This window comes from Argentina silus, assembly GCF_951799395.1.
Source record: "Argentina silus genome assembly, chromosome: 12".
In the NCBI taxonomy this organism is placed as follows: domain Eukaryota; kingdom Metazoa; phylum Chordata; class Actinopteri; order Argentiniformes; family Argentinidae; genus Argentina; species Argentina silus.
In genome coordinates, this window is record NC_139666.1 from 12,250,151 (window position 1) to 12,270,221 (window position 20,071).

General features: G+C 43.2%; 1 protein-coding gene across 6 annotated transcripts in view; it reads right to left on the bottom strand.

The window, feature by feature from the left end:
* Window positions 1–20,071, bottom strand: part of LOC310813402 (dedicator of cytokinesis protein 9) — a 74,271-nt gene that overhangs the window by 2,222 nt on the left and 51,978 nt on the right. For 2 of the 6 annotated variants that reach the window (XM_083682377.1, XM_083682379.1), the window contains exons 12-49: window positions 19,835–20,047; window positions 19,504–19,626; window positions 19,065–19,147; window positions 18,432–18,554; window positions 17,992–18,071; window positions 17,678–17,865; window positions 17,273–17,338; window positions 17,058–17,150; window positions 16,813–16,936; window positions 16,487–16,602; window positions 15,941–16,030; window positions 15,582–15,671; window positions 14,593–14,708; window positions 14,426–14,495; window positions 14,208–14,333; window positions 14,003–14,074; window positions 13,256–13,402; window positions 13,031–13,114; window positions 12,758–12,869; window positions 10,817–10,995; window positions 10,576–10,692; window positions 10,363–10,477; window positions 10,128–10,261; window positions 8,188–8,302; window positions 8,004–8,070; window positions 7,831–7,878; window positions 6,343–6,479; window positions 5,436–5,551; window positions 5,102–5,239; window positions 4,820–5,002; window positions 4,567–4,680; window positions 4,234–4,449; window positions 3,976–4,033; window positions 3,598–3,704; window positions 2,775–2,897; window positions 2,533–2,646; window positions 948–1,094; window positions 626–836 (exon numbers count right to left, since the gene is read on the bottom strand). In XM_083682377.1, coding sequence (XP_083538503.1) covers window positions 626–836; window positions 948–1,094; window positions 2,533–2,646; window positions 2,775–2,897; window positions 3,598–3,704; window positions 3,976–4,033; window positions 4,234–4,449; window positions 4,567–4,680; window positions 4,820–5,002; window positions 5,102–5,239; window positions 5,436–5,551; window positions 6,343–6,479; window positions 7,831–7,878; window positions 8,004–8,070; window positions 8,188–8,302; window positions 10,128–10,261; window positions 10,363–10,477; window positions 10,576–10,692; window positions 10,817–10,995; window positions 12,758–12,869; window positions 13,031–13,114; window positions 13,256–13,402; window positions 14,003–14,074; window positions 14,208–14,333; window positions 14,426–14,495; window positions 14,593–14,708; window positions 15,582–15,671; window positions 15,941–16,030; window positions 16,487–16,602; window positions 16,813–16,936; window positions 17,058–17,150; window positions 17,273–17,338; window positions 17,678–17,865; window positions 17,992–18,071; window positions 18,432–18,554; window positions 19,065–19,147; window positions 19,504–19,626; window positions 19,835–20,047 — 4,555 coding nt within the window. Of the gene's footprint in view, window positions 1–625; window positions 837–947; window positions 1,095–2,532; window positions 2,647–2,774; window positions 2,898–3,597; window positions 3,705–3,873; window positions 4,034–4,233; window positions 4,450–4,566; window positions 4,681–4,819; window positions 5,003–5,101; window positions 5,240–5,435; window positions 5,552–6,342; window positions 6,480–7,830; window positions 7,879–8,003; window positions 8,071–8,187; window positions 8,303–10,127; window positions 10,262–10,362; window positions 10,478–10,575; window positions 10,693–10,816; window positions 10,996–12,757; window positions 12,870–13,030; window positions 13,115–13,255; window positions 13,403–14,002; window positions 14,075–14,207; window positions 14,334–14,425; window positions 14,496–14,592; window positions 14,709–15,581; window positions 15,672–15,940; window positions 16,031–16,486; window positions 16,603–16,812; window positions 16,937–17,057; window positions 17,151–17,272; window positions 17,339–17,677; window positions 17,866–17,991; window positions 18,072–18,431; window positions 18,555–19,064; window positions 19,148–19,503; window positions 19,627–19,834; window positions 20,048–20,071 lie in introns of all 6 variants that reach the window. The other 4 variants (XM_083682374.1, XM_083682375.1, XM_083682378.1 and 1 more) reach the window with 3 other exon arrangements.

A 20,071-nucleotide genomic window follows, 5' to 3' on the forward strand; every position in this document is an offset into this window, starting at 1 on the left:
GAGAGAGAGAGAGAGAGAGAGAGAGAGAGGGAGAGAGAGAGAGAGAGAGACAGGGAGAGTGGGAGAATAATGAACATGGTAAATGGCTTGTTCTGACATCATCCTATGAAGAGCTAAGATCCTCATTCACGTGTGCTTTTCCCAGACATCCAAAGAGAGTTATACAGTATAGGACCCGCTCAGTCGACCTCTAAAGCTTTTTGAGGAAACACTTTATCAGGAACTGAAGATAAAAGATAAACACTGTACTTTGGGATCTTTCACACCATAAAACAATAAAACTGGAACAATTAGGATTAGCAAGGATCCTTGACAAAGAGCTGACATGTTAAAAAACTAATCAGATTATACAGAATTAATTATACAGAATCCTTCCAGTCCATGTGATTGGGAAGGTATCTGATATTTGCCTCTCACCTCAATGTGTATCACAGGTGTGCCTCCTTAGTGTTCGTGAAGTGAAGTTAGTGAGGTACCATACTTAACTAATGGGGCCAGACTTTATCTACATCCATGACGATTAAAGTGGGAAAATGTCTACTATCTATACCCATGGGTCTCTATAGACGCTATCTGTCCACTGGACCAATTTCCAGGTAATGGACTAAATTAATGGGACACCTACTTGTCAGGATGGTCCTGCGTTTGCACTGCTCCTCAACTCCTCCCTGCTTTTTGCCTGAGATGGTGAAGGGCATCTCAAACACAAAGCGCCGGATGTTGTGGCTCTTTTCAAAGTCTGTCTTCCTGTCTACCAGCTCCTTCTCTTCCAGGTACGGAGTCACATGGGTAACCTGGATGTAGGCGTACTTAGAGTCCAGGTCTTTAGGGTTGATCTGGACGGGATAGATACAGTAACACGAATGACCGAACAGAACCTGTATTACAAGGCCAACTGATTTCCACTGATGAAATACCAAGACTAAAGATGCAGGAAAGGTTCTTACCCTCCCAGAGTCCTGAATCATCTTCACATTCTCTGGACCAAACTTGTCAGAGTACAGCTTGAGGAGCCTCTGAGATATCTCTGACAGGGGTGTGAATTTGGGTTCTTTGTAGATGTACTCTTTCCCATCTTCATCCTCAAAGAATCCCTAAGAGGAAGCCAAACACAAACAATGGTTTAAGTTACATAAAGAGTCAGAGAACTGAAAAATATAACATAGTGGAAACACAAATATTCCAACCTAAAAATGTAGGTCTTTACGTAACGATGGCAGTAAAAGCAATATGAGCACTGCAAACAACAGAACAATAATAACAACACAGTAGGCTGAACACTAAACCAATCTGACAGCTTGTCTGTGGAAATGGGATGATGAGAACACTCTTGGCATCAAATCCTGAACTTAAGAGCGAGACATCCTCCCAAAATACATACCCTGGAATTGTCACTGTCAAAGCACAGAAACAAACAACAAACCGCACCACAAAGACATCAACTGGTCTAGGGTCAATGCTAGAGGACAAATAAAGCGATGGAAGCGTGGAATTGGATTTAACACTGTCAATGGGTAAATTGTGTACAGTATTTCTATTGCATCCAAAAACAATAACAAAGTCAATTTAGCTGAATGGGAAAGTGTTCTTTCGACAAATGTACAAATAGATACATTCACCGTGGCCAAAGTAGAGGGCTGAAATGGATAAGCTAGGGAGAGGTAATGGAGTGCAGATACATACCAGTAATACCTTTGACTGCACTAACAAGAGCACATCACAAGATTTAAGCTCTAATGCAGCACATTAACAGCATTATTTGCTTTCTCAGTGAATTACCTCAGTCTCAAAGTCAGTAAACTGGTACTGCTACAGGGTTGTGGAGCAGCAGAAAACAAAATCATAGTTATTACAAGACTACTGTCCTCAGGCTACAAACTATTCACACCATTGCACCAGATACAGAGAATATTACCACCATGTCTAAGGGAACATGGTTTTGTGAAGGTTATCGCCTTAGACAAAGCACACTGTCAGAAGTAACCACTACAAACCCAGAGATAAGTTAATGTTGGACAAATGAGAGCCAGATGTAAGAAGACAAATGAGAGCCAGGTCTAAGAAGAATTCAGTGTATTACAGCCAACATGCATTGCTGTTGCAAAAACAGAAGGGGTATTGGTGAGTTTTTTAAGCAGCACACTATGGCTGAGAAATGTAATGGATTACAGTAGCACACCACACATAAACTTAGGCCACTCAGAAAAGCTAGCAGAGCCTACTGCAGAACTTACCGCTGCCTTTAAAGAGGATAAAAAGCAGAAACAAAGTATTAGGATGGATAATAAATAGCCACGTGATGTGGTCATGCTTTTATCTATCAAAAGGTTTTCAGCAGCTTTCATGCTCAAATCAGGAAGTCAAATATATGCTTATTTGCAAGTTTAAATGAATTGTGTCATCAGTGCCTTTTTTGGGGGATTAATCATAAATGATACATTTGGAAATATAATTAGTGCAAAGATACTGTTTTTAAAGAAATATACTATTGCCTCGTCTGCCCTATGAAAGCATTCACAACTACTAGCTCACCTGGCCAAAGAAAGCCACTCTGAAGTAGGTGCCCAACAACCTCTTGCCTGAGTGCATGACCTCTGTCACTTTGCTGTAGGCACGATGGAGGGTGTCATACAGGTGGGCCAGTTTCTGTGGAATTCAAACACACACACATTGATTGACGTCCAGTTTGGGCCTAAATTCATTTCTATTTGGACCTATATTAAACGCCCATAACATTGAGAGAGAAAGAAACAGAGGGTGCAGAGCTGCTGTACCTCAAAGTCCCTGCGCTTCTCATAAATGGGGATGATGAGCTTGTAAACGTCAGAGATGAGCTCATAGCGCTCAGCCTTCCACAGTCCATCTGCACACTCTTCCAGCAGCTCCATCAGGACATCCTATGAGGAGAGGAAGGGAGACCACCAATTAGCTCGTTGTTTTAGATAATTTACAGTATGTAAGGGATCTAATAGGGCTTTCTCTCCACTGCTTTATTATATAAAGGTTTGGCAGATCAGTGTGACCCAACATGAACAGTTTGATAACTAGGCTTACATAATCATAATAAAGACAGATTTAAATGTACATTTGTGCCACATAATTCTTTTAAAACCACAATGGCATGCTATACTAAGCCATATTACAGAGGAAAGAGATGGTGTCGGTGTAATACAGCCAAATATATCAGCTACAGATGTCAAAGGTACATTGAAATGTGTTTGTGTCCAAGAGCCACGTAGTTTGATAGCACGGAACAGATTCTCTGATAAGAGCACCACAAACTATCTGTCTGGTTATCTCTACGAAAGTGCAAACTCCAGCATTTAGCAGCTAGTGAGCTGGTGATAAGCTCCACAGATAAGGTCAGCATAACTACATAGCTATTCAGTTTCAATGTTTTAAGAAGTTTTAAAAAGGCAGGTAATAAAAAGGAGCACCCCAAGTCTCCATCTCTGCACTAACGAGTAACACGTTATTCTAGCACTTACAGTTTTGAGTTCAATCAAAGTAAATTCCTGTCATTTGCTCATCTAGAGTGTTGGTTAACAGCAATGGAGAACCAATCTATCTAAGCAGTAGAGAGCACCAGACTGTCACCTCGTTGAAATGGACGTCCTGCATCCCCACATCCTCCATCATAGACACCTCCTCGTCAATGTTGGGAGTGACCACTCGGAAAGCTGAACAACCCTGCTTGAACATACCTGGAGCATACACATACAACAGGACATGGGGACATCATGAACAAACACATAGAGACAGACAGACAGACAGAAATATTATAATTATTGCATCCTCATTGACTAGGATGAAATGTTAAACTACTAGAAACTACATCTACCATGTATTTCATTATAATTACAGTGTGCTGACCATCCAATAACTCTTTGTGATGTTCTCCTGTCTTGAAAACAGAAAATGGCACCATCGAGTGGCAATCAACAGCAACATCTCTACTGCAGATGGTTAACGCACCTTTTCTCCGGAGATACTCGGCCACCAGTGCTGCCACATGTACATAACACATGGCTGCCTGCAAACAACACAGATTAATTCTGTTAAATTACTATGTTTTATAACCCCATCTCAATTACATCATTTATAACATTACAACACTGCATCACCCACCAAACATGAGTCTACCAATATCCATCCCTTGAATAATCACAGCTCCCAAAATAACATTCATCTTTTTGCCATAGACCCCGAGTCTAACCCTAGTCAAGTACAGACCTCTGACAGGTCTCCGTTCTTCACGTGGATGCGGGCCATGCTGTCCAGCCAGGTCTTGCGTAGCTCGGGCGTGCTGGCGTAGGATTTGGCCAGGCTGTACTGGAGGTCCACCAGCATCTCTGGGTCTCTCTCATGCTCCTTCATCTGAGCTGTGGCCATCAAAACCGTACGGATCCGCTTGGTTAGATCCTTCACATCAGATGGGAAGGCTGTGTTCTGTGGAAAGGGGATATAGCATGAACAACAAAGAAACTTTCTAATTGTCAAAAAAATAATTTGTCATGTGATATTTCACTGATAACTGAAAGGACAAGAGTGATAATAGGCTTTGACCTTGATGGTCTTGTCGCTGTTGGCACAGTTGTTGATGATGGACAGGGACTGCTGAAAGCGGGTTCCTCCAATCCCAATGACGTCAGCGATCAGCTGACTGACTGCGATAACCACCTGGGTGAAAGGATGGGAGAATCGCACTTAAACATCAAATAACTCCCATTACTAGTAACCAAAACAATCAAAATGAGAATTACATAGAGAATTTTGCTTTTATGAAGTACCAGGATGCAGAGGGGAGGATCTCTCTCACCTGTAGGTGTGTGCGGACAAAGGACTTGCGTCCTGTGTAGTCAAAATTACTCTTCATGAGGAAGTAGAGGAGGTGGGCAGCGTCACTGCGGATGGAGCTGAGCTTGGAGTTACAACACTTCAGGATCTCATAGCAGAACGATGCACACATGTCAGCGCGGCCCTCGAAGAATGTGCAGGGGAACTGGAAACACAAAGACAGGTGGTAAGATACTGGGAACATGTGAGAGTGTGGAGATAAATAGTATCTGTTGTGAAGTGTTTAAACTGTTGTCATCCTCACTTTGTAGATGAAGGTGCGCAGCGAGGTGAAGACCTGCTTGAGGGCGGTCTCTGATTGGTTGATCTGGAGGAAGCAGAGGTGGACCTCAAACACCTTTTTCATCAATGGGTTGTGGCCATGGTCAGAACAGAGCTGGGTCTGAGGAGATAGTGGTACATAAAGTTAGCCTTTTATGAAGCCAGGGCTTGAAACCAACAGACAACATCATGTAAGAAGTGGAAAAGACAAAAAAACAACACACAAAACCAGTAACATCACACAAGTGATGAGCAGGAGGGAGGTGTTCCTTGTGACTAGAGGCGTGGAGATGCAGTGAGGGTGTACAGTACTGTACCTTGAAGCCCATGATGAAGATGCTGAGAGTGTCTAGCACAGTCAGACACACCTCAGTGGCAATGTTGGCTTCCAGGAGGGACTGGTTCTGCACGTCAGCATCAGAGTGGCTATAAGCTGCAGAGGAAACACCACACAGCTGTAACACTTTCACATCACCCCAACACACTCAAACACTTCTCTGAGGTAAATCTAAGGATTAATCAGGTCAGCTGTTATCATTAGTATCAAAGCAAACCATTGCTTAAGAGGAGGGAAATCAAATTCAGTGGAATTGAAAACAATGCATTTCATTTGAAATGTAATATCGGAGATGAAAGTATGAACATAATGAAATGGGTTACAAAGGAAACAGAAATGAACAGGACAGAAGGATCAGAGGGTTTAAAAGGCTCATTCTCAGCTAAAATGGCATGCTCAACCAAATGAACAGAGCTGAAAACAGTCTGCAAGCTGCCTGTCGACCTGATACCTTCTTACCATGGTCTACAGATATTCCAAGAATACTTGAAATCTTTCTTACACTGAAAACACAAAGAAATTCACTTCATTAAGGGAATCATATCACAGACTTACCCTATTTGAATCTCTTTTGCTTTCGGTGAAGACAGTTTAACGTTACAAACAGAGACAGCCATACCCTCAATCACTTATCCAGTGATGAAGAAGAGAATACTCTCTAGGATAAAACCCTTCACTTTTGTTCATTCAGACACCAAAACATCCATAGAGATGGGCTCTAGAATGCTTGACTCCGGGCTGGGTTTGACACACATGAAGCTTATGATGATGAGGAAGATGACGACGACGATGATGATGATGATGATGAAAAGCATGGGGAGGCTCACTACAGAGGTGGGGCAGAGGGGCCTCTGGTAGAGGTGGGTATTGTATGTATAGACACTTACTGTGGTTAAAAGTGTATGAGTTATCCAGGCTGCTGAGCTGCTGTAAGCGGGCATGCATCATTCCCGCCCTGTTACGGGACACAGGCAGAGTCTGAGACTTCCGCTCATGTGCTATGGGTCCCGCCCCATCCTGGCTCCTGATGAGGAAACGGGACACTGTTAGACCAGTGGTCAACTACCAGCAGAGCCAGGTTAGTCAAGCAGGTTAGAGTCTACACTGTACTACACAACTCTACTGGTTTCCAAATTGGAAAATATTGCCTGCTAGCCAGATTTGTTTCTGCTTTAGTCAACTGCTTTATCATTGTTTGGCATGACAGATCTGGCTTCCAGTCTTGTGAAAGTATGGCTACAGAGAAAATTCAACACACTCCTAGAGATAAAAAAAGACCTACATTGGGTAAGATTGGAATGCATTTTAGCTAATTTGACATACTACTACACATTTCCACTGCTATCCTTCACCATATGTATTTTGACATAATCTCCATACAGTTTTGTTTCAGCATTGATAAATCAAAACAAGTTAGGAGGACATTCAGAAAAGCTTGTCTGGCATGCAATTAGATTGTCAGTACTCAAGCAGCATTATAGCAGTTTGTGGTAGCGAAAGCCATGCACATGACAATGAGATAGACACTTTTCCTAGCATTAAGCAGTGTTGAGCAGCTTTGTCAGTGAGTAGTGTGGTGGTACCACCTAGCCACTCAGATAAGAGAGAAGAAAGCATGCTTTTAGTGTAGAAGAGGTAACTACACCTCTAGTCTTACCCAAGCAGGAGAGGGCAGGAGCCATGTTTTAATTGTACTATATTAAACTTGCCAGCATTTAGGTGAATAGAGAAACAGAGAGAATGGTGGTGGGTTAGAGAGAGAGAGTGGATACCCAAAGCCCATAGTGTTTCCAGGCCAGAACTCTCCAGAGAGAGTGTGTGTGTATGCTACAGGCAAACATGAACGTACTGGTGGGGTTTATAGTGTATTCACATACTGTAGTGTTACAAGGGGGTTTTATCAAACGATATATGCATAACATGTTAACACATCTCAACAAACCAAACCACACATTAGCACTTTTTTTAGGCCTATCCGTAGAAGTATCAGAGTCATTGATGGAACCATGTGATCACTGCTGTTGTATTCTCTTTCATTAATATCTGGCATTACGAGAGAGGAATATGCATTGTCTTCCAAAAGAGCAACATTAAGCATATATTCATTGTATACATTTCATAACTAGTAACACTTTGTAGGAGTTGGTATAGTTGGTGATGTCTCTAAAACAACTAGAACAACATTCCCATAGATGTTTGTAAAAGACAACATTTTCATCATCACACAGACAGAATCACAGATCAATACCAGATTTCAGGTGAAAATGAAAAGTATAAACTAGGTGAATGTGGTTTATATTCACTTTCATTTATTTACCATATACTGTATAAGCTGCTAAAAATAATTGAACTCTTTATATTTCTGACAACATTACCTTGCGATGTATCTCTTCCCCATGTATCTGAACTGATGGAGACACACTCTGGAAACAAAAGCAGTAGAGAAATATTATTCATAACAGGTGGAGATGCTTTAACATACCCAGTGCATAAATAGCGCACTGATCTAGGAAATTAAACAGTAACAAGCTCAGCATCCAAGACTTACTCTACTAGTGTGAAGAAGTCCATCAGCTCAGCAGACGAAGCTTTGTTCCAGTATGTGAACAGGGCATCTGGAAGAGGAGGAGATGGGAGTTAATGAGAGTGACCAGGGCTGAGTATGAAGACAGTCATAAGATCTTGGAAGTGTATGTTTGTACGTGTTAGTGTGTGTGTTTCTGTAGTCTTACCCTCAGACATGCTCTTGAGCACGTGTAGGAAGCACATGAGCAGACTCTTGATCTCTCCCTGGTCCAGTTTGTCACAGCGCAGCAGGGTGCTACCCAGGGCAGAGGCAGGCTGGTTCTGAGGGACAGAAGCACTGGTCAGAGACACACTGACATTCCTATCCCCTAATTCTACTTCTGACCTCTATCACACAATGTATCCTTCTTAACTGATTGTTTAACTTAAGCTGTACATACTTTGAAAGTTAAACATGAAAGCCCAGGGTGGTTGTGGTATGATTACTATACTACTACTAAAGGAGTCACTCAGGCCCAGCTGGGCTCTACAGTACGTGAGGATGAGATTGCCAGTTGAGCTCTAAATGTACATAATCACTACCTCTCCAAGCCAGGGCAGAGCAGGGAGCAGGAACCAATAACAAAGCAGTGGTGAAGCAACTTTACCATAGAGTGGGTTTGGCAGTAATACAGTGTCTTCCTTTGCCAGCAGTGAAATGGTCTAGACTCTAAACCAAATGAAACTCCGAACTGAGTGAGGATGACATCATGGAAAGACTGAAGCAATGTCTTAAGAGGGGTGTTGACAGAGGAAGTTAGCTTAGCTGCCCCAGATAAGTCAAATAACTTGATTAAAGACAGTTAGGAAGTCATTTGCATGAATTCTTTATCCAAGAGAGATGTAAAAATAGAAATATATTTAATGGATATTGAGAGAAGATCTTTAATCAATGTCGTCCCCTTTTCTTGCTAGTCCTCTCAGAGCATCACTCATGAGGATATATGGTACGTCTGTTGCTATAGCCTACGTACTGTATGATTCAGATGTGGCATATAATCTTTGCAACTTTCAACTGCTTAACTGTTTGTTACTTTCTACACCATAAGTGAAGACTTTGACCAGAGATTACAAAACAAAATCTTAGGCCTAAAAAAAGTAGCACAAACAGGACCGATGGTCTAAGTCAATACTAAGTCAATAAGTCAATGGTTCAGTACGAGGTCTACAGTAAGTACGATACTTCAATACTTTGGTCCTCTAAGATTTTCCCACACTAAGCTGAGAGAGTCACACAGCACACAGGAAATGTAAAGTAAAGAAACTCCACCCATGTGCATGCCACAGTAACACGCAGATAGGAGCATAGGAAAACCCATGAAACCATATGGTTCATGTCACCGGAGGAGAGACAGGCAAATATGTATCATCCTCCTGGCAAAGAAAGACACACACACACACACACACACACACACACACACACACACACACACACACACACACACACACACACACACACACACACACACACACACACACACAAACACAAACACACAAACACTCTTGGGATACTCTTAGTAGCAAAAGGGGGAGGTAAGGAGGAGGAAGTGGGATGACTGTTCTGTACTTGAAGTGAAATGGAGGGCTGTGGGACATTCACTGAGACACTGGGGACAGTGAGCAGGGAAAAGTCCATGGTGACACGCTTGGCGCGAGCAGAAAGCATGGATTCCTCGGGCTCCGTAAAAAAGCGCAGCACGTTGGCAGAGTGTCTCCGTGCAAATTTCTCCTTCTGCCAGCAGGAGTGGGTGGAAAAGTCAATGGTACAAGGACAAGTTAACAGGGAGGACCTTTATCACTGACACTATGATAATGGGGGAATCTCCCATGTGTCTGACAAGTAAAATACAGGAATTGATAAAAACCGAAGAATTAAATATACTTAATCTCAGTGAAGCAATGTCAATCTCATATCAGTGAAGTGAAGCAATGTCAATCTCATATCCTTAACTAAGTGTTTATAATCATAAACCAACATGTTAGAGGAGTTTCCTGCATTTTAATGCCACAATGTTTTCTTTACAGCATAAACAGATTGACAGCACTGAGGTGATATGATACCCTGGCTGCTGCTAATACTTATGGCCATGAAGCAGTAGGATCATACCTTGTCCAGGGAGTTGGTCTTATCATTGTTCTTCTCAGGAAGGCTGCTGCCAGAGTCAGTGCTGATGAGGGAGCCACGGGAGTCTGCGTGTCGCACAGAGTTAACGTTGGGGGTGGAGGAGGCATGGGGGGAGGCTGTAGAACAGAGACACACCAGCCTGGTTACACATATCCCTCTTCCAGCACTAGACAGCATGAGCCTCAAACCAGACTAGACTGTGCCAAGTGTATCTCACCAGTGCCAGAGATGACCCCAAACAAGTCCTTGTGCAGACTGTTGTCCAGATAAGTACTCGACCTGGGAGGGGTCATCATCATGGAGTTGGCCAGGAGTGGGTCGTCTCTTCCATTCTGAAACCCAGATGGGAAAAAGGAAGACCATCATCAAACTCAGGCAGCCACATAGACGGATTTGAGTTCCAATGGAAGCCACTAGGTGGCAGCCTTACATTGTTGGAGTGGTTGACAGTGAATGGAGAGATTTCTTTCACATTGAGCCTGTTGACGTTCTCCTGTAGTAGACCGAACAGGGGTAGGTAGAGGGTCGCCAACCTGGCCTGCTGGCTCTGAAATGGAGATGCAACACGTGCTGTATAGATACCGTATGGCACATGAATACACAGACACATAGGTATGTATCTCACATAAATGTCTGGGGAGGAAAGAGACAGGCATAAGAGATGGACTTACCTTAGAGGTGTAGCGTTCGTCAAAGGTGTGTTTGACCATCAGGTTTTTCAAAACCTGGATGGAGATCTGTCGGATCTCCCGGAACTCCTGCAAAGCCCCGCCCACCTCCCTCAGCAGAAGGCCAACCAGGAAGTGGTTCTTACAGAAGTCGTCTGTCAGCGAGTAGTCCAGCTGGAGGTCTGAGAGGAGGAACAGAAGGAATTTAGGATGGATGGAGGGAGAAGGAAGAGGAGGAGTCCCAGAATCTCAACAATCTGTCCTGATGTAAACAAGCCCACACAACACCACTGAACAAGAGCAGGGGCTGATGTTTCGGCTTAAATAGACTGTTACCATCAGAACAACTTTAGACTCTACTTGAACTCACGCAGAGATTGCAATCAAGACATGAAAACAAGCTGTGCTATGTTATTTCCAAAGCTGAGCCCCCTCTCTTCTAGCTAGGATACACATAGGTACACAGCAAACAAAACGTTTGAGAAGGCCCATAGTAAGAGATTTGGAATTATTTCATGTTATTTTGTTTTCCATCAGTGGGAGTTCCTCCATGGTGAGATATAAACAAATGATTCTCAAATTCAATCTTTTTTATGGCCACAGTTTTGCATGCAAGTTCTCCTTTTACATATCTGCCATCCTTGAGTTAATGGAAGGATTACCTGTTTAGAGTGTACAATCACAAAATAAGCTAAGCATAAATCAATCGAATATACAGTAATCAAAACCCACAGTGGTTGGAATGATCACTCACTGAAAGATCACAGTATACAATGTTATCGGTCTATAACACAGCTATAACACCAGTGAAACTAGATCAGACAGGAGTCAGGGGACCAGGCAGTGAATGAACAGATTCTGTTAGCAAGCAGGGTGTTTTACATGGGTTAAAGATCAGCAAATAAACGGATACAGCTTCACAGAGCATGAGGCACAAGTAACACACAGAAGGTGTCCTGGAATGGGGGTGATTAAATGTAATTTCCACAGTTTGCCTCATATGAGCTGTAATTGGTCTACGTGCAAGTTTACACATCTCCTTTTTTCTTTTCTTTTTTTAACACGAAAGAAATGAGCAAACTATGTTACAAAGAATACAACCTCCACACCCAGGCACACACGCAAGCACGCACACACACACACACACACACACACACACACACACACACACACACACACACACACACACACACACACACACACACACACACACACACACACACACACACACTACAGCCAATTACAGTTCATATATAATAGATAGGGATAAATCATAAATACTGTATATCGTCATTTAGTATTTGACATGGGGGTGACAGGTAACTCATTCCACACCATGAATATGCAACACTGAATGACTGAATTCAGTTGTCCAAAGGATTTTTTTGGCTCATGTGGCCATAGTTGAAGGGTTGTAACAAAGTATTTTTTTCTGACATAACAAGCAAGCAGCACACCTTGCACCTACCTACAGGAGTATCGTATGACTCCATGCTGGGGGAAAGTAAAGCTAATTGGCAAAAGAGAGGGGAACACAAAATGGTAAGCTTAAAAATAGAGGCAGCTGGAATAGAGAAAAAATGTTAATACTGCGTATACTGGTCATTTCCATAGAAAGGCTGTTTATTCACCATCACTACTGAAATGGGACAGTGGAGGTACTTTCATGACAGGCTAGAGAAGAGATTTAATCCACTATCAACTTCAATTGGTAACAAAGCCACTGTGTTTATAAAGAAGGACAGATGTCTACAACATTAAACATTTCAGAAAGCATTCAAAGCTTTCTATCTTCAAAAGAACTGTGCCTCTTATCATAAGACCTTGATCATAAGCACACCTTCATGTACACCTTCGGCATTTCATAAGGCACTGATCACGGTTCAAATTCATTGAATTGTAGGCAGAGATGTGTATGTGTGCTCAAACAACAACTGTTCTCACCTTGAAATCTCTGTATTCTCCCCTTTCCAAAAGGCATCGGCAGATTCAGAGGAATGTAGTGTTCGTGGTTGCACACAACACGCAGGAACTCAAACTTAAACTCAAACAGAGTCTGAAAAGAAGAGCATGTTCTACATCAGAAATGGAAAACAACCACATTTCAACACGCAACACATTCTGAGCTCATCCTCTATTCTCAGAAGCAGTGGAAATATGAAGAGCTAAAAACATCAACAACCGCATCATTGGAATAAGAATGCATTGCATAACTACCTTTGAGTCGCCAGGAATAAAGCAGTTGATGTAGTTGTTGATCTGCTTGAAGACAAATCCTCTGTCCATCAGGGTGAAACAGCGCTGTGGAGGGAGATGTCATTTTCATCCATACAGTACAAGAGAAGGGAACTAAGAACCTCCAATTAGAAGCAGAACTGATTACAAGAGCTAATTGTTGTGGTGTAGCCATTGAGATACAGTATACTGTAGACGATGGCTCACCTTGATGAAGACAGCCAGGCTGTGGTTGGCGTTCCTGGCGGCGTCCAGATTGTCCTTGTACTTCTGGGTGATGTGGGGCATCATCATGTTGACCAGGGTCTCCACCGTGTGGTGGAAGGCTGCAGAGAAACGCTGGTTCCTTGACAGCTGTGAGACAGACCCAGGCTGTTACTGTCAGAGCTACACACAGCAACCCCAGACCTGGGTTAAAATAGTATCTGTTTATATCAATGACTTTAGGTGTGATGGATTTAGCTAGCCAGGTCTACTGGAACCATGGTATAGTCCCATCCTGCAAACTGGGCATGCTAAATCAAATCCACCTACAGTAGAATAATCAAAAGAGAACAAAACACTGTTTTGACTGAGGTCTGCTGCAAAACAACCCATTCCAACACACACCAACCAACGACCACAGCTATTCCCACAGGCTATCCCAGTCACCATAGCAGGGGGAACCCATAATGGACTGTTTCCTCTGTTAAGAGCTACACACTCTTGAGGGAGACTAATGGTTACAACAGTGGCTTGTTGATTATACATGGCCATGCCAGGCAGGGTAAACACAGGGCTATGGTTGGTAATGGTAGATGTCTGTGGATAGTATTGTGGGATGTGCTTTATTCTGTGGCAGAACTGTGGCTGCCCTTATGGCTTAGCCTATTAATAACTGGTTAGCTGATAAGCTGATAAGCTGACATGAATACAGTAAGACAGTATCTAATGGGCATGCTAAGACAGACTTACCTTGACTTTACAGCTCTCAATCAAGTACTGTGCCATGGACTTCACTAAGGCTTCAAAGAAATACCACGAGTACTACAGGGGAGAGACACAAAATCAACAATTCAATGCAAACTTGATATGAAAGTCCTTATAAACATATCCTGTTTTTCATACAAATATGACCTCTCTGTTTCTCTGTTGCATATTGTACTACACCGTACGTTACCTTGAGCAGCTTGTTGCAGGTGAGGAAGTCTGTGGAAGGCTTTAGTATTGCAGTCATGGCTTTGGCCAGCTCCTCATGCACTGTCCTAGTCGTAGTGGCTGTATATGGCTCAGTCTTAAACACATACTGGACCAGGGAAGCAAGCAAGACCAACGTTAGCTTTCTTTACCCACTGAGAGCACGCTAATGTGGCATAATGATGAGTCATGTACGCGTACCTTTACATATGACCGCAGGTAGTGCTCCAACCCCTCTTCGTGGCACTGGGCAACAATGTGAATCATGACTCTGAGAGGAGTAATGGAGAACGTGTCAGACAGAGTTGTACCGTCATGATAATGTCATGTCACACGGTTTACTGTGTACAGCAACACGGACGACTTGCCTGGTGACGTTAACTGCCACCTCTTCATGGGTGGCACTGGTCAGCACACGGAACAACTGATTCAGAGTAGTGGGCAGGAACTTGATCATCACGTGACTCTCCATAGCGTGAAGAGACTAAGGGAGAAGGATATGGTACAGTGTTACAGGGGGGACTGCTGCATACTGTATGTGCACCTCTGTGCTCTCTTCTCTGAGTCCAAACTATCGTTAACCTATTCTAATCACCCCAGGTAGACATTCAATTACTGCAAATGAGAACAGGAATCACTTTCTCCAAATCAAACTCAAATCTGTATTTCTGATGAGCTTAGATATGCAACTCAAATCCAACTGGGGTGAAAACCACACACACGCACACGCACGCACACGCACACGCACACGCACATGCACACACACATTTGACATAAGAGGAAACCAAAGTAACAACTAGAATAACAGGACACACCTGAGAATAAGCATGCGTTAATCACACACATCTTATTAGTCAGTTCCTGGCATGAGGCAGAGCGGGGTACTGGTGCATCACTAGCTACGTACGGAGCGCTAACACAAGGCCAGCCAAGTCATTTGGCTACTTGCCAGCGAAACTTTCTGCTCTGCCTGACCTTGTGTGTGACCCTCGGGCCATTGTTTGTGTGGACTAGCATGTTTACATTAGCACCCAAGAGGTCCATCAGAATATGTGTCTCTCCGTGTCAATGTCCACAGGGAGACAATGGAGAGAGATGGAGGATTGGAGCCCAGGGTAATGTTAGCATTGTCCCACCAATGTCTGAGTAAACAAGCACAGATTTCGAAACATCCTGAGGAAATCAGACAGTGTGGTCGATGCCAGATTGAGTGATGAGTGACAACTGGGTCATTAGAGAGAGAGAGACACAGAGGGGAGACAGGGGACAGGGACAGTTATATGACATATGTCACATGTCTCAGTTTCACATTCCGATCGTACCCACTGAGCTGTAACTGAAACTCTCCCTGCCTTACCTTCAGGTACTTGACCAGCTCTCCTCCTGACACCTGGGCTGCAGACTCTGAGCTCTGACAGTGGTGGAAGAAATTGTGCAAATGTTGATCCTACGGAGGGGAATAAGGTAGAATAATTAGGAGAGTTGATCTTCATCTCATATTCATATACAGTATACTGAATGAAACTATTTCTATTGGATAGGTAGTGTAAAGAACAACTCCATGCAACACTGCTTACTTGCAAAAATCACTGTGTTTAATAATCACTAGTTAATCACAGTGATAACAGCACACAAACATGAGGACATGATTCCCGTAGAGAGTCATTGGCTGTAGGAAAATGGTGAACTCTTGGTTTATGCTTGTGAAATACTGACCTGAGTGTAGACAGTGGAGACAAGGTGAGCAGACACCTTAAACAAAGGCTTGCCTCCATCCACCCATTTGATTTCAGGACCAGAATGCTGCTACATAAGACAGAAACAAGTATTAAGCATCATAAAAACACAAGTACTACTGTACTTCTACTAAGTACTACTTGTTTAAAACAAGTCTAGAGTTAATACACTTCAAAGGTGGGTTCATGTTTTGCATTGACATATTGCATAAGCAACTTATTGAATATTATTCAGTGCATTTCAGAGAAGAGTTCATCAAAGCTCAAGCCCAAGTTTTTGTTAATTAGCAGTAATTAGTTCTGACACAACCCTGAGGCTGACAACAGCCAATCACTGCAGTGCCAACTTCTATTTACAGCGAGGTAATGTCATGACTCATGACTTTCTCTCCTCTTCTCTCCTAACTATTTAAGCAAACCACTAAAGGAACATTTTAGACTATTGATATACACCCTTAACCTCTACCCACACATAGCTCACCCTCTCTCCCAGCCCCCATTGTGCCCCTGTGAGAATGAGCCATACCTTGACACCCTCCTGACAGCTGAGGTAGCCGGCGGGTAGGTTGGCAGCCACAGGGACGTGACTCTCATTCATGATCACCCTGCCGTCCTTCAGCAAGGGGAGCCAGGCGTAACCCACTGGGAACAGGGACAAGAGACCAGTCTGTCAGCACAGCCACTGACACCCAACAGCACTCAGGACCGAGATAACATAGAAGATCGAAGACTGGCGCAGGCATAAATCAGCCACATTACAGTATACAGGAGAGATTAATTCAGGCTGGATCTAGAAGGATTTATTAATCAGCTGTGTGGCCATGTCTGGCTGTGTCTGGGGCCTGGTTCTACCTTGAGTTTCCACCATGTCTCTCTTCTTGGTGCTGGCCTTGCTGTTGCTGTCACAGCTGACATGAAAGAAGGTGAAAAGCAGATGGTGCTTCTCGTGGAGCTGGGTGGGCAGCTCAATCTTAAACTGAGGGAGGGGAAGATAAACACAGCCTCAGGATTAATAAATACACATGCTACTGCTTCATCTGTTCACCACTCATTACTGTGGCTGTACAGTATGTATACATTGGCCTGAAATGTCTTACCTCATCATAGAACTCTGGGTTGTGCTGGTGATGTAATACTGCAGCAAAGGCATTTTTGGTAAACAAGCGTCCTCCTGGTCGGCCATAGATGCACTGTGGGTTAACAACAATGATTAGTTAGTACTCATCCACAGTAAATGGTATGTTGTTCCCCTGCTAAAAATGACATGGTGGGTCCTGGAACACAGCCAGGAGACATATGAGCAGGAGCATACCTTAAGCGAAACAGCCTCCTCCTCATCCGAGTCCTTGAACTCGATGCAGACAGCTATGTTTCTAGCCTGAGGACAGACACACAGAACAAAGCTGACCCACTTACAGACACTACGGGGTACACAGTTCTGCTTGGCTACAAATTTAGGGCTCAGTTTCTATGTTAGAAAAGTTAGAAAAGTAAAAGGCCTTCACAGTCGATTTTCACACCATACAGTGTCATTGTACAGGTTGACTCCATAAGTAATAAGTAAGAATTTATGTATGTAAATCAGAATCAGAATTCTTTTATTTGGCCATGTATATATGCACATACAGGAAATTGACTTGGTGAGGTTTGTAAAATGTATGTAAATGTATTTTTTTGGACCATGATAACAGCGTTAGGTCAAAGTTTGTGGTTATACCTTTGCAAATGACTTTTGGCTGTCATACTTCAAGTGCTTGGGGTAGACATAGAGGTGATTGTTGTAGATGGTGAAAGGCTGGGAGCACTTGGCTATGTACGGCACAAACTCCTCCACTTCAAAGAAGATGTTGGTCTTCTCACTGGTCTCAAACTGCTTCACAGGAATGTAGGATGAGGTAACGCAATCTACACACACAGAACAGGCAGGGGGGAAACCAAATAAGCATCACACAGACAATGAGACAAATCTGATCTGAGGAGAAGAAATATCTTTCATCTGTTGGTGGTGTGTGTTGAATTTGGAGAACTCACTTGTCAAGTCAGGGGCAACATTGTCAATGGTAACGTCTAGATTTCCTAAGATTACAGGCAGCTTGGCCATCTTCTCTGGCCTGCGGAGAAGAAGCAAAATAAGCACTGGTTAATGCCTTTGTTATCATCTACCTAGGAGCGAATGAAAACCAGGCAGTCGGCCTGGAAACTACCCTTTGAACAGAACAGAACCAAAGTGGAGAACCAAATATTTGCAAAGGTGACAAAACATTAACAGGCTTTCAATGTGAGAACCTGTGGTTCAAAATGTACCCATCAAAATCTAGACTTAAGCCAAAAAACCTTTCCAAGAGGATTTTGTTGATCAAATACCCACTATATTAACCATTTGATCATTCAGACGAAAGAGACATTTCTTAAATGATATCAAGATATCAATTCATAGAAAAAATGAAAAAAAGCAGTGTTACTGTACTAACTTTCTGAAATCTGCCAGCAGTTTGAACATGTCATCGTTGGAAAGCTTGTTGCTGTCCTGCCTGTAGATGGCAGAGAAGCGAGTGCTCTTGTCCAGTGTCCCTGACGCGTCTTTGAACAGAGGCCTGAGAGGAGAGATGAGTCAGTGAAACCTGTCAGGTCACACAGTTTTGTTTCCAGTGCTTCTATGAACACAGGACTTCTGATGTTTCTGTCAATGGGTTTTTCCACAGGCCTGGGATAGATCTCAGTGCTCCCAGACTTCCTGCAGAAGCTGTTCTCTAAATGTACTGTAGTCCATTGGAAAGAAACTGAGCATCCTGTGACACCTTCATTATTTTTTCCAGGCACTGTGGCCACTAAAGCTATTTCCGAAACTCACAATAACTATAACTATAAGTGTCAAAAGGAGAGCAGATTTTACTTGCCTGGAAATCAACTTGGTGACAAGTGACCAGAACATGTTCCGTTTATAAACATATATAGTCTTTCCAACTGTCATACAGTATTCAGTGGATGTTGCTTGATAGACCAATATGAATTTTAATACATTTTCAATCAAATATTTTTTCTGATAATGTTTTACAATGTTATACAATAGAAGTGTCAGCTCAGTTTAGCACCCATTACAGTACCTGGCTGCCCATGCAAAAGGCATCCTGTACTGGCCCAACCTGCCGCAGGCTAACTTGGCATTCTTCAGGACCTTCTGTGCCACCTGGTGGGAGAGAGGAATAGAGTGTGAATGGACCCACACTGTTCTAACAACACAGACAGGGATGCTACTCAGCGCTCCAGCTGATCCTATTAAGTTAGCCCAGAGGCCTGCCAATCTATCCACACACTCACTGCTAATGCATTTCATATTTTTTCTCTTGAATGTCATTACTGCTCGCCGTATCTCCTCGATGGTCCATAACCAGATTTGTACAGCCAATTCTTGGTTATAGTGTTATTTTAACCAGTCAGCACTTAGGACATGGATGATTTTATCATTTATCATGTGGAATTATCCAATGAAATTTGCTGAGTATGAGGGCCATGGAGTGTGTTGAGGTCTGGTTTTGACAATACCTTGGTAGAGTCAGAGCTCTTCATGTAGGGTTCTGCACAGTGTGTGATTCCCCCCTGAAGGACCTTCTCAATGCGGGCCACCAGAAAGATATCTGGGTGTGGACAAGTTACTGAAAACACTCCCTGTGAAGAGAGAAGGCCAGTTAAAGCAGAGATCTAAATCCGTATATGGAAGTACATGAATTCATTGGAACACTCAGCTGGGTGGGCAGCTCAATCGTAACAAGAAGAGAAGAGGACAAAGACACACAGCCTCTGATTTACCAAATACACATTCTACTGCTCCATCAGCTCACTAGTCATTGGTGAGGTATAATGAACCCATTCTCACCTGTCTGGGGTACTGCATGGTCCCCTCCGGCAGACCGTGGACCACCCTCTGGGCCCCCAGCAAGGCGTCCCCGCCCCCATTTATGTACTGGCTGCTGGGGTTGGCCACCAACTGTCTGACGGATGGGTGGTTCAGGTCCACGTGGAAGTCTGACGAGATCTTACGGCTGTTCTGGATATCGAACAGCGAAAGGGTGACGTAGAATGGCTCCACCTGGAGAAGAAGCAACAAGTAAAC